General features: G+C 43.5%; 1 protein-coding gene across 1 annotated transcript in view; it reads right to left on the bottom strand.

Moving 5' to 3' along the window:
• Positions 1-14,693, bottom strand: part of LOC124607485 (adenosine 5'-monophosphoramidase HINT3-like) — a 191,664-nt gene extending 176,971 nt beyond the window's left edge. Inside the window, exon 1 of the mRNA XM_047139855.1 lies at positions 14,617-14,693. Coding sequence (XP_046995811.1) covers positions 14,617-14,683 — 67 coding nt within the window. The 5' untranslated portion in view covers positions 14,684-14,693. The remainder of the gene's footprint in view (positions 1-14,616) is intronic.
• Positions 14,694-14,987: the final 294 nt, after the last annotated feature.

Here is a 14,987-nt window from a genome sequence, read left to right as displayed (position 1 = left end):
TCCGAGCCGGCCGGTGTGACCGAGCGGTTCTAGGCGCTTCACTCTGGAACCGCGCGACCGCTACGGTTGCAGGTTCGAATCCTGCCTCGGGCACGGATGTGAGTGATGTGCTTAGGTTAGTTAGGTTTAAGTAGTTCTAAGTTGTAGGGGACTGGTGACCTCAGATGCTAAGTCCCATAGCGCTCAGAGCCATTCGAACCATATAATCCGAGCGGCCCCACAATGAGCGGTCGTGACAGGAATCCATAACCACGCCGACGCCATGGAACGAGCAGTCTTAACAGATGACCAGCAGCACAAGTAGATTGCAATGAAAACAAGGTCAAATCACAGCCACACTGGAATATATAATAAGCAAGCCCCCAAATTCTTAAGGTGGAGTATTCTAACATTACCCGTCTCCCAGTAAATTAGCAGGAAACTTAGAGATCACTTCCAGTTGCCTAAAGGCACTTTCAACATTAAATAAACATACCAAATGCTGCCGTGAGAAATGATTAACCCACTAACTCTACGGCTGCCGGGCACGTACACATCCGCAACTAGTCCCAAAGCGGACGATATGTCCTGAAACAAGTAAAAATTTGCATGAAAACCACTTAAAACACACACTCCACGGACGATCAAAAACGGAACGAGGAACATCAGCCTCCTTAAAATAGCCACTGTGGAACCAAGTTCAGAATCATCTCCGGCAGCTACCCATGCCTCAATAAGTTTCAACAATCTTCTTAGTTAAACACAGAATAAAAGTCATATGTAACTTGGAGCTTGCAAGTTACGAGCTGGGAAGCTGTTCAGCGTGAGACGACGAACCCACCACAATTTTGCACGTCAAGGCGCCCAATGATCGTCACCATACATCCGGCGCGCGCCGAAAGACAAGGGCGGCGAGCACGGCGGGTCCCATGCACTACAGTTGGGGACGCGGGCATGTTTTCAACACAACTTGGCTCGTTGAACGCCACCGGTGACTCGCTCGTTCCATATTCACCCGGAAAACCCGCCGAGGGAGCAGTCAAAGATAACAGGACAGCCGAATATCCATATGCTTCAAATGGCTCTGAGCACTATGGGACTTAACATCTGAGGTCATCAGTCCCCTACAACTTAGAACTACTTAAACCTAACTAACCTAAGGACATCACAAACACCCATGCCCGAGGCAGGATTCGAACCTGCGACCGTAGCGGTCGCGCGGTTCCAGACTGAAGCGCCTAGAACTGCTCGGTCACAGCGGCCGGCGAATATCGATATCAGCGATGCAAGTCGAACACCATAGGGCCAGCCGCTACGGCTCGGTGCTGTAGCGTGACAATGGGGGCGACGATCGCCACAGTAATGGACGCTACAATGAGGACTCCACCCCAATCCTGCATCCACGGGAGCCGCCGCAGGTGTCCTGGAGGTCAACTCGTTCCCAGATGGGTACAGGTGGGGGTCGACAGGGTGGATATTTCAGGGTCAACGGAGCCACCGATGATGGTGCAGCTGGTAGGCGCAGAAGGAGTTGACTGGCATGGTGGCGCTCTAGGCCCCTCAGAGTGTCAACCCCTGTAAGGCGACACCCAAGCGAAGCCGCAACGCATGCTATCGTACCTTGGGCATGTCAACAAAGTGAACAATTATTGAAATGTCAAAGAAACAGACGTGCATAGAGGCGTCCCTCCATGTAGGATAGAGTTCTTGTTTTACTAGATTGTCAGTGCATTAATTTCACTGTATTTTAAACGTCTTATCACTCTGAAATCTTATCTATGATGTGTCATTCACTGTGTGACCAGTAACGGCAGTTTACAGTATGAAAAAACGGTATAATTTTTTAACATGTTCCGGCATTGTGCAATACTGTGAATGTGATTGAGGGAATGGTCTCAAACGCTTAGACGCTGTAATATAGATATTTAGCTTTTTAGTAATGATAGTCTAACCTGTTTGACATATTGGTCAACTTTTCCAACAGTGGTCTCTTTCCTTCTTTTCACGGAACATTTCCCGCCAGTAACTCTGTCAGGTTTTCAGGAATAACCAACCCAAACATATCACGATTGCAATTTACGTATGTATTGATCATTTTCTTCATTTTATATTTCAATTTCATTTTGTGGTTTTTAAAATATAGAAGTCTATACCAAGCTTTGTGATATACCTATAGTTAGTTTCATGTTCCACATATCATATGCGCGATAAGTCTTAATGACGTGGAACGAGTCATTTTACACACATCAAAAAAGTTTTGAATCACTCTGGTTCCATGATGTCCTGAAGATAGACGTTGACTGTGGATGTTGTATTACAGACACAGTCCGTTAGACTGTTCAGAAATGTCACTAAACGCGTCCAAAGATGTAAACAACCATGCAAGAGCAGCGCCTACTAGACGGAGGGGGTCCGACAGCCGATCAATACCAGTCATTCCACCTGGAAGGAGGTAAACGGCTCGTGTTGTCTGTAGTTCAACCATTGCTAGACGGTCAATACCGCGGTTCGATTGCGTCCGCATTGTTACTTTGTGCCAGGAAGGGCTCTCAACAAGGAAAGTGTCAAGGCGTCTCGTAATGAATCAAAGCGATGTTGTTCGGACATGATGAGATACAAAGAGACAGGAACTGTCGATGACATGCCTCGCTCAGGCCACCCGATGGCTACTACTGCAGTGGATGATCGCTACCAACGGATCATGGCTCGCAGGAACCCTGACAGCAAAGCCACCATGTTGAATAATGTTTTTTGAGCAGCCACAGGACGTCGTGTTACGACTCAAACTGTGTGCAATAGGCTGCATGATGCGCAACTTCACTCCCAAAGTCCATCCTTGCAACCATGACACCATGGATCGTGGTACACATGGGCCCAACAACATGCCGAATGGGGCGCGCAGGATTAGTATCACATTCTCTTCACCGACGAATGTCGCATATGCCTTCAACCAGACAATCGTCGGAGACGTGTTTGGAGGCAACCCGGTCAGGCTGAACGCCTTAGACACACTGTCCAGCGAGTGCAGCAATGTGGATGTTCCCTGCTGTTTTGGGGTTGCATTATGAGGGGCCGACGTGCGCCGCTGGTGGTCATGGAAAGCGCCGTACCGGCTGTGGGATACGCGAATGCCATCCTCCGACCGATAGTGCAACCATATCGGCAGCATACTGGCGAGGCATTCCTCTTCGTGGACGACAATTCCCGCCCCCATCGTTCACATCTTGCGTATGACTTCCTTCAGGATAACGACATCGCTCGACTAGAGTGGCCAGCATGTTCTCCAGACATGAACCCTATTTACCACGCCTGGGATAGATTGAAAAGGGCTGTTTACGGACGAAGTGACCAATCAATTAATCTGAGGGATCTTCGCCGAATCGCCGTTCAGGAATGGGACAATCTGGACCAACAGTGCCTTGATGAACTTATGGATAGTGTGCCACGAAGAATACAGGCATGCGTCAATGTAAGAGGACGTGCTACTGGGTATTAGAGGTACCGGTGTGTACAGCAATCAGGACCACCACCTCTGAATGTCTTGTTGTGTGGTGGTACAACATGCAATGTGTGATTTTAATGAGCAGTAAAAAGGGCGAAAATGATGTTTATGTTGATCTCTATTCCAGTTTTCTGTACAGGTTCCGGAAATCTCGGAACCGAGGTGATGCAAATTTTTTTGATGTGTATATATTAACATCATTTCTTCTTTTTGTAGTTATGCCTCCATGCTTACCATTTATTAGCTTTTTAATTAAAGACTGACTGATGTTAGTAATTCCTAGTCATCATCATTTACTAATTACAATAATAGATAGTCTTCTGCGGAATAGGCGAATTTGTCAAAGAGAAACGTTTTCAGTTTAGTTTCAAATTTTACTTCGTCGTCTGTCAGGCATTCGATATCACCGGGTAAGTGATCAAAACTTTTGGTTGCAGCGTTGTGAATCCCGGTTTGTGCTACAAATAGGCTTAATGTGGCGTAATGAATGCCATTTTTCTCTTCTCGTATTGTTATTAATATGTAAATCACTGTTACTGTTGAATTGGAGTGGATTATTTTCAACAAACTTGACGAGGGAATAACCGTACTGTGAAGAGGATAGATTGCTACTCACACGCCGAGCAGCAAGCAGGCACGACGAAAAGATGTTCACAAAAGTTTTGGGCCATGGTCTTCTTCAGAAAAGCGAAGGAAAGCACACACACACACACACACACACACACACACACACACACACACACACACACACACGTGACCGCTGACTCCAGCTGTTCTAGCGAGAAAATTTTAAGGTGGAGGAAATGTGAACAATGAATAATTATCGGTGGGAGGAATTTAGGTCTGAGATACTGCACCAACAACCAGAACAGTCATGCAGCCGTGTGTTGTGCGGAGACGACGCCGTTGACATTACAGCGTGGCTCGTACGTCACAGCGTCTGCGGTTTGGAAGGCAATGAAAAACATAGCAAAGAATCCAATATGAGTTTGTCACTCTGCAGCGGAATGTGCGCTGACATGAAACTTCCTGGCAGATTAAAACTGTGTGCCGAACTGAGACTATAACTCGAGACCTTTGCCTTTCACGGGCAAGTGCTCTACCGACTTCTTAGTTTTTTTATTTTATGTTCTCATTTTGGTCGCTATTGTTCGGTGCGGACGTCCCATGACGCTTGTTCAAGTCCATCGTTGATCCATTAACCTAGTTTTTTGTAACAGAGGGCAGCTAAATTTCTGACCGAACACGCTGAGCTAGCGTGCCGACACCGACTAAGCTACCCAACTACGACTCACGACCCCTCCCCACAGCTAATTCACGTATACAAAAGAAAATATTACTGCAACGGCTCCACTTAAGAAGGAAATGTGATTCCTTTAAAGTTTAGATTACGACCGAATCGATTAATACACTCGTCAACGACGCAAGCTGTCATTTTTGATGAAACAGCTGCGTCTCCACACAATCACAGTACCGAAACTATTTAGGCTACGACCATGAAAGTCAATAGATATCCCCAACGGTGGGCAGGGTCACGTCAGAATGACGTCACGGGAAGTACCACCGCGGTGAATCGTGCAGGTGTAAATGCGGTGAACATCTGATGTTATTGGGATGCATGAGACGACGGACGTCGGCAAGTTTGTGACGTAAACAACTCCCATCTTTTTTTACCTGCATAGGATTAACGCGCTATCGTATGATACGCTGCAGCGCTACAGTCAATTGTCTGAGTAATATCGATTGCATTCATATCAGGCTACGATCTCTGGATTGGATTTTATGTTGAAAACCATACGCAACAAAAAAAAAAAAAAAAAAAAAAAAAGTGGCGCAAATGATACCTACTCGTATATTCACATAATAGATAAGAATGAACATTTTAGCCAAAGATACAGAACGAGAGCATGAACGTTTCCTGCCAACTGTGATAAGGCCAGAACATTACGTACAAATAATAGTGTGGTTTCTCTCAACACATAAGATTATCCATAACTTGTCGGGTTAGAACTGTGAACCACGTATGAGGATTCTTAACTAGGCTTGGCTTGTGACGTCTCCTTTGCGAGATATCTGCGTAGCAGTCACGTCCCTGAGATGCAACGTAATAAAAACTGCAAAAAGCGAGACACCGCGACAGCGAGCTGCGTGCACCACAACGGCGACGAAGAAAAAGACGAGGGACGGGAGACGGCTCACATTAGCAGATTTACGACTGCTTCTTGTTCTTAATTTATGTAGTGTGCGTGCAACAATTATTTGAAATAGTAAATGTTACAGTGATTTCGTGAAAGAAGCTGTAGCGTGGCGGCATTTTCGGACTTGTTCTGTTCTTAAATGCCCATTTGATCGAGTCGTACGACGCATTTAGCGATTACTTTACACTTTACACTATAATCAGAATGTTTAGTGCGTCTAAAAATTAATCAGGCTGTCATTTTTTTTTATCAAAACACTTCCACAAGAAGCTAATGTTTGGTGGCACCTGGCCGAGCGGTTCTAGGCGCTTCAGTCCGGAACCGCGCTGCTGCTACGGTCGCAGGTTCGAATCCTGCCTCGGGCATGGATGTGTGTGATGTCCTGAGGTTAGTTAGGTTTAATTAGTTCTAAGTTCTAGGGGACTGATGACCTCAGATGTTAAGTCCCATAGTGCTTAGAGCCATTTTAACCATTTGTTTAGAAGTTAAAACCATAGGGACTGATGCAATTTGACGTGGTTCTTCAGGTACAGCGAAAATTTAAAATTTTCTCGCAGGGAATTCTATAAACATAGGCTGTTAATGCACGTTGAACAAAATGCCGTTATGAATTAACTCATAATCACCACAAAAATGTGAACCACACGACACTGAAAATCTGAAAATCTGTGTGTATACCAATGCGGAAAACAAGTAGCTTCAAGCAAAACTACTAAATACCTAGGAATAACCTTCGACAGTATTCGGATGTCACAGACCGGCAATCATGAAACTAATATTAAAATCCCGGAAAAGACTCGGATTGCTAAAGCTAATCTCAGGAAAATTCTATGGCGCTACTACACTGAAGCGCCAAAGAAACTGGTATAGGCACGTATATTCAAACACAGAGATATGTAAACAGGCAGAATACGGCGCTGCGGTCGGCAACGCCTATAGTAGACAAGTGTCTGGCGCAGTTGTTAGATCTGTTACTGCTGTTACGATGGCAGGTTATCAAGATTTAAGTGTGATGTTTGAAATTTTCCCGGCGTACTGATTGTTCTATAAAAACACGGGAGAACTGTCTTAAGTACTTCTACAGCTGTACTCACCTGAAGATGGCCAAAAGACTTTGTGCCGAAATATCGTGGCAAGATGTTACTGACTTACGGCAGTTCTCCCGTGTTTTTGTGGAACAATATTTAAGTGAGTTTGAACGTGGTGTTACAGTTGGCGCACGAACGATGGGACACGGTATCCCCGAGACAGACAGCTATGAAGTGGGGATTTTCCCGTACGCCCATTTCACGAGTGTACCGTGAATAACGGATATCCGCTAAAACATCAAATCTCCGACATCGCTGGGGCCGGAAAAAGATCCTCCAAGAACGGGAGCAACGACAACTGAAGAGAATCGTTCAACGTGACAGAAGTACAACCCTTCCGCTAATTGCTGCAGATTTCAATGCTGGGCCATCAACAAGTGTCAGCGGCGAACCATTCTACGAAACATCGTCGATATGGGCTTTCGGAGCCGAAGGCCCACTCGTGTTCCTTTGATGACTGCACGACACAAAGCTTTACGTCCCGCCTGGGCCCGTCAGTACCGACATTCGACTGTTGATGACTGGAAACATGTTGTCCGGTCGGACGAGTCTCGTTTCAGATTGTATCGAGCGGATGGACGTGTACGGGTGTGGAGCTAACCTCACGAATGTTTGGACCCTGCATGTCAGCGGGGTGGAGGCTCTGTAGTGGTGTGGCGCGCGTGCAGCTGAGACGATATGGGACCCCTGGTACCTCCAGAAACGACTTACCTAGACGCACGTAAGCATCCTGTCTGATCACCTTCATCCGTTCATGTCCATCGTGCATTCCGACGGACTCACGCAGTTCCAGCAGGACAATGCGACACCCCACAAGTCCAGAATTGCTACAGAGTGGCTCCAGGAACTCTTTTCTGGGTTTTAACACTTCCGCTGGCCACCAGACTCCCCAGACATTAGCATTACTGAGCATATCTGGGACGGCTTTTAGCGTGCTGTTCAGAAGAGATCTCCAGCCCGTCGTACCCTTACGGATTTATGGACAACCCTGCAGGGTGCATGGTGTTAATTCCCTCCAGCACTACTTCAGACATTACTCGAGTCCATGCCACGTCGTGTTGCGGCACTTCCGCGTGCTCGCGAAGGCCCTACACGATACTAGGCAGGTGTACCAGTTTCTTTAGCTCTTCAGTGTATATCCATACTCATCCATACTTGCCGCAGCTTCATCAGACCAATTGTAGAATACGCGGTACCCGTTTGGATGACATGTGCTGCTCATACACAACGGATGTTTAGCACAGAAAGAAGAATGTTAAGAATAGCTGTTAAAGCAGCCCTGGTCCAATAGAAGAGACCTGTATCAACTAGCACGTTTTGAGCCAATAGAGCAAAGAATAATAAGATTATCAGCCAATTTTGGGATATCAAGATTAACCTCAGAAATAAAAACAAGAGAATTGTACAAACAACAACCGATTATATTAGGTTTTCTACGATATAAATATCCCCACCCACCCATTGCCAAAGCAAGCACATTTGAGGGAATAATAGATGAAGCAGACATCTTGCAATATTTGAAACAGCCTTAAGATTAGGTGAATCATCCCTGACCGAGGTTTTTTAAGGGAAGTTTTTCTCTCAGCTGTAAGGCATAAGCCGGAGTTTTTAATATTCCTCCGTATGGAAAACAATAAAATGAATTAGACTATCCCTCAACCACAAATTTTAATAAACATTGTCATCACAGCAGAGCACATAGCCCTGGACCAAACGAACCCATCGACTATTCGAAAATGGGCAAGCCGTTCCCTTCAGACATCGAATGAAAAAAAAAAAAAAAACTCCTTGCACTGTAACAATTACGCAAGTAACAACGTTCATTTACAAAACTTTAGTTTTAGTGTGGGGCAAAGAAGAACATTGTCCGAAACAGTGTTAAAGCAGTACCAGTGTCCCGCTTCCGACACGAATTTGCGGGGAGCCTTCTTGGGTTGTAAAGTAGGCAACAGGGCTGGCAATACCTTCGCTGTTCCTCACAGTTGGCCCCACTACCTCACCGCCTGGCGATTGCCTGAAAAGAAACGAGACTGTAATGAGTCTGATCGACGACAGTCCGCCACAGCCCTTAGAGGAGAGAGTAATGAGTGCAAAACAATAGGATGGGGGCTAGAAAATGAAAAGCAATTTAAAATAAATTCCTTTTACTGACGATAAATGTGAAAGAGATCCATTAATCCAAACATAGATTTGTGTACGACTGTAGTCGGACAAACAAGTAACCTAAAATATTACAAATATACGCACATATAGTTAATTTAGTCGACATCAGTCTGACTTCTGAGATCGCAGCGGAGATGCACATTACTTGACTAAACATGTGGCAGTTTAATAAGGCCAACGACAACTGGTTATCAAGGAATTATACAAATGTTGTTATGATTTGTTCAGCGTTTTATCTGGTGGCAGGTGACTCAGCAGTGTTGGATAGCACAGGCAGTAGATTGCCTTGTAGCACTTTAACGCCATCAAGGAACAATATACAGTCAAACAAACACAGGTAGCTATACAGTCAATGTCATTATTACAGTATGTGTTAGTCAACGTTTTACTACGCAGACACGGTAGGCTGCCTTATGTTGACATCTCCTAACCGCTAAAGCCGCCTCTCTTATACGAGGGTTGGAACTTTAATAGTGGCAACTATTTATTTAGAGCTCGTACAAAATAGATGCGTGTTTCAAAGTTTTACTCTCCTTCAGAGTAGTCACCAGTATTGTGTATAACCCCTGCCAGCGATGTGGAAGTCGTAGGATACTCTTAGCAGTGCCAGTTGTGTTGACAGTTCGAGCGGCGCGGTCTATTGCTCCACAAATTTGTAGCAGTACTGAAGCGAATGCCGTGAAGTGTTTCCTTCAGTTTAGAAATCGAGTTGAACTCACAAGGGATTAAGTCAGGGAAGTGCAGTAGGTGGTACAGCACTTAGCAGCCGCATCAGTCAAACAAATCAGTAACAGCTTGCACTGTACGTGCTTGAGCATTGTCGTGCAAAATGATGGTCAGGTCCTGCGGAAAGTGTCATCACGTCTGTCTCTAAGCTGGTCGTAGGTTGTGTTCCAAAAATGAACTGCTTGGAGACAGACGTGATGACACTTTCTGCAGGACCTGACCATCATTTTGCAGGACAATGCTCAAGCACGTACAGTGCAAGCTGTTACTGATTTGTTTGACTGATGCGGCTGCTGTACCACCTACTGCACTCCCCTGACTCAAGCCCTCGGGAGTTCAACTCGATTTCTAAACTGAAGAAAACACTTCACGGCATTCGCTTCAGAACTGCTACAAATTCGTCGGGCAATAGACCGCGCCGCTCGAACTGTCAACAGAACTGGCACTGCTAAGAGTATCCTACGACTTCCACATCGCTGGCAGGGGCTATACACAATGCTGGTGACTACTTTGGTAAAACTGTGAAACACATATCTATTTTGTACGAGCTCTAAATAAATAGTTGCCACTATTATAGTTCCAACCCTCGTATAACCATGCGCGAGACACCATTCACATTCCTACAAAGGGCTTACTGTTAATGGATAACGCCATCTTGGGGAAAATCACTAACGATCAGCAAAATTGATGACAAAATTTACCAGTACCAAGTATCGTCACTAGCTATTTATGACCTCATCATACATGAAATTAATAACGAAATTGACCAGATGTGAGTAGGATTTGCGCACTGAGGGGTCTGTACAAACTTAATTATCTACGTAGACAATCCATCCATCCCGGGAATCGAGAATCTTTACTATTTTTGCCTGTTACCGGCATTGGTACTGGCAAGATATCGGTCGCAGGGATTCCAACATTTTCGAGAAATTTTTAATTTCAATAATATAAATGTGACATAGAGTCACGCGGGTGTCAGGCGAACTTTGTTATAATAATGAGTAGCTCCGAATTCAGGCTGTCTGGGTTGCGATGGAAAAAGTCAGACATGAGGTAATGAATTACTTCTTTACTCATATGACGCGTTTCGGAATTTGTCCATCATAGGGTATCCAGCAGTTGTGAATGTTTTCTTCACATACAGGTCGAAACGCCATACCTACGAGCAGCAGTCGCTCCCGGACATCTGATGATGTATAAATTCCGAAACGCGTCATATGAACAATGAAGTCGTTCATCGCCTGGTGTTTGTTTTTTACCGTTGCGACCCTGTCGGCCTGAATGCAGAACTACTGATTGTTATAATTTCAAGTTTGATATTGGATAACAATCGTCAGAAGAAATATTTGTTTCATGAGAGATAATTACAAATTAACAATTTTAGGATTTTTTTCTTTACTTCTACAGTGAAACCTCGCTCCTTGCCAAATTTCATGTTTCTAGACCGACGGGAAGTACGCTATTGGTTTCGATGAGTAAGTCGGTGACTATCAAAATATATGACTTAAATGGGCGTATCTTTCGACTGCATTGACTTAGAGGCTAAAGTTTATTATATCACCAAAATACCATAGACTTTAGTATGTGACATAAATTTCAACCTGCTACGTCAAACCGTTCCTGAAAAAAAAATGGTTATTAACTGACGAACGGACAGACAGACAATCTAACAACAAATGACAAAAATTTCTTCGTATGATATCAGTACGCAAAGAAGTGGGATAGAGAAATACTGAGGCATGACTAGACACTCTTCATGATCTCTAAGGCTATAAATACAGCAATAAGGAATACCTCAGTAGGCAAAACAGCTGAAGAGGAATGGACATCTCTAAAAAGGGCATTACACAAGAAACCTTGGGTAACAGCTGAAATACTTCTGTTGATCGATGAAAGAAGGAAGTACAGAAATGTTCAGGGAATACAGAAATACAACTTGCTGAGGAATGAAATAAATAGGAAGGGCAGGGAAGCTAAGACGAAATGGCTGCATGAAAAATGTGAAGAAATTGAAAAAAAAAAAAAAAAAGATTGACGATAGGACTGACTCAGCATACAGCAAAGTTAAGAGAACCTTCAGTGACGCAATAGGCAAGGGTGATAACATTAAGAGTGCAATGTGAATTCCACTGCTAAGTGCAGAGGAGAGAGCGGATAAGTGGTGAGAGTACATTGAAGGCCTCTATGAGGGGGAAGATTTGTCAGATGTGATAGAAGAAGAAACAGAAGTCGTTTTCTGAGATGCAGCATTGGAATTTAAGAGAGCTTTGGACGACTTAAGATCAAATAAGGCAGAAGGGATAGATAATATTCCATCAGAATTTCTAAAATCAATGGGAGAAGTGGCAACAAAACGACTATTCACGTTGGTGTGTAGGATATATGAGTCTGTGGACATACCATCTCACTTTCGGAAAAATATCATCCACACAGTTCTGAAGTCTGCAAGAGCTGACAAGTGCAAATACTATCGCACAATCAGCTTAACAGCTCGTGCATCCAAGTTGTTGACAACAATAATAAACAGAAGAATGGAAAAGAAAATTGAGAGTGTGCTAGATGACGATCAATTTGGCTTTAGGAAAGGCAATTCTGACATTGCGGTTGATAATGGAAGCAATACTAAAAAATAAATAAATAAATCAAGACACATTCATAGGATTTGTCGACCTGGAAAAAACGTTGGACAGTGTAAAATCGTGCAAGATGTTCGCAGTTCTGAGAAAAATAGGGGTAAGCTATAGGAAGAGACGGGTAATATAGAATATGTGCAACAGCCAAGAAGGAATAATAAGAGTTAACGACCATGAACGAAGTGCTCGGATTAAAAAGGGTGTAAGACAAGGATGTAGTCTTTCCCCCCTACTGATCAATCTGTACATCGAAGAGGCAACTATGGAAATAAAAGAAAGCTTCAGGAGTGGAATTAAAATACAAGGTGAAAGGATATCATTGAGACGAGTCGCTGATGACATTGCTATCCTGAGTGAAAGTGAAGAGAATTACATGATATGCTGAATGGACTGAACAGTCTAATAAGTACAGAATAAGGATTGAGATTGAGAGAAAATCGAAGAAAGACGAAATGAGAACAGCGACAAACTTGGCATTAAGATTGATGATCATGAAGTAGATGAAGTTAAGAATTCCGCTACCTTGGTGGAGCAAGGAGGACATCAAAAGCAGACTAAATCTGGCAAAAAGGGTGTTTCTGGCCAAGAGAAGACTACTAGTGCCAAACATAGCCCTTAATTTGAGGAAGAAATTTCTGAGAATGTACGCCTAGTGCGCAGCATTGTACGGTAGTGAAACATGAACTGTGGGAAAACCGGAACAGAAGAGAATCGAAGCATTTGAGATGTGGTGCTATAGGCGAATGTTGAAAATTAGGTGGACTGATAAGGTAAGGAATGACGAGGTTATGCACAGAATGAGAGAGTAATGGAATATGTGGAAAACGTTGACACAGAGAAGGAACAGGATGATAGGACATTTGTTAAGACATCAGGGAATAACTTCCATGGTACTAGAGGGAGCTGTAGAGGGCAAAAACTGTAGAGGGAAACGGTGATTGGAATACATCCAGCAAATAATTGAGGGCGTAGGTTGCAAGTGCTACTCTGAGATGAAGAGGTTGGCACAAGAGAGGAATTTGGGGCTGGCCACATCAAACCAGTCAGAAGACTGATGACCCAAAAAACAACACTACAAATTTAGAGATTCCGAATTTTTTCCTTTGACCTTGCTTCTTGCCTGATTTCATGATTCTAGGCCAACGGGAAGTACGCTGTATGTTTTGATGAGTGAGTTTGCAAGTATCAAAATACAGTATGTGACATAAACAGCCGTAACTTTTGACCGCATTGACTCAGAAGCTTCAATGTTTTACACCATCAAGCTACCGTAGATCTTAGTATGTGACTTGAAATTCAAGGGGTCTTCACATACGGACGAACAGACGGAGAGTCAGATAAGAAACGACAAATATTTTTTGTGTGATATAAATACATATTTACAGTTTCTAAATTTCCCCTTTGGTTGTATTGCGAAACCTTCGTTTTTGCCAAATTTCATGATTCTAGGTCAAAGAGAAGTAGTGTACGGGTTTTGATGAGTGAGCTTGCGAGTATCAAAATATGTGACATAAACGGCTGTATCATTTTATTGCATTGACTCACAAGCTTCAATTTTCTTACAACGGCAAGGGATCAAAGACCTCAGTATGTGGCATAAATTTCTACTTGATACGTCCACTCATACCTGAGAAAAAGGTCTCTCAACAGGCGAACAAACACACAGACAGACCGACAACAAAGTAATCCTGTAAAGGTTTCGTTTTTCACCGACTAAAGTAAGGAATCTTAAAAATTAATTAGGTATTAACAAAATCAAGTTTCTGCATAATTCCTGGCTTCATGGGCTTATTATATTTTAATTACTCTAATTCTCCGATATTTAATAAAACTCGCCACCCCTATAAGTGTAACATTACATACGATTGCTTGTGACGATACTGGTAAATAGCGGACGGAAACACTGAAACAATTCAATGCATCTGTAACTATCGAAACTGCTTTCTCTGTGGCATTGCTAATATTTTTTTAAATGACAGTGTTATTAGAAGAACCACGTAGAACCGTCAGACTCTTTTCGTCCATTGACATCGCTGATTTTTTACATATATATATATATATATATATATATATATATATATATATATATATATATAACAAGGAATGTTATCAACAGAATAGAGGTGTACGAAACGTGTCGATACCAGCTGCTGCTTGTTAGGAATAAAAATGAAAATTCCGATTTTTCTGTTTGATTAGCACTAAGTAATGATAGCCTAGTATGTTTCAGTTATAATAGAAATACTCGTAAATGACCGACGACAGAAAAATTTCGGAAACCAGTGCTCGGGAAAATCTAACGGGATGTAATTACGAAGCTACCATACCTGCGGTGTATGACGCACTGCTGCCTTTTGAGCCAGACGCCGCGTGTGTGGGAGGCGGTGTCCACATTGCAACTAGCGTTGAAACGTCAGACTACCGTCATGGCCAGCTGACCATCTTAGCCTTCCATTCCGTTCTCTCATGACTCACCCGTCCTTAACGCGCGCCGTATGACATCACAACATGTACATCTACAGACATATGATACGTGATTCACAATCAACACATGCTTCACTAGCAGTGGAAACTAACAATGAGTTGTCCATACCAGAGTGACGTTTGTTCCTGTCGAGCATGCACAAACAAGAAGAGTGCGAATCTTCACGTGGTTGTTACTCTCTCGGGAAAGGGTCAAATAAATGAAAAGCTACTT

This window comes from Schistocerca americana, chromosome 3, assembly GCF_021461395.2.
Source record: "Schistocerca americana isolate TAMUIC-IGC-003095 chromosome 3, iqSchAmer2.1, whole genome shotgun sequence".
NCBI lineage: Eukaryota > Metazoa > Arthropoda > Insecta > Orthoptera > Acrididae > Schistocerca > Schistocerca americana.
This window is presented reverse-complemented; position numbering and strand designations above follow the sequence as displayed.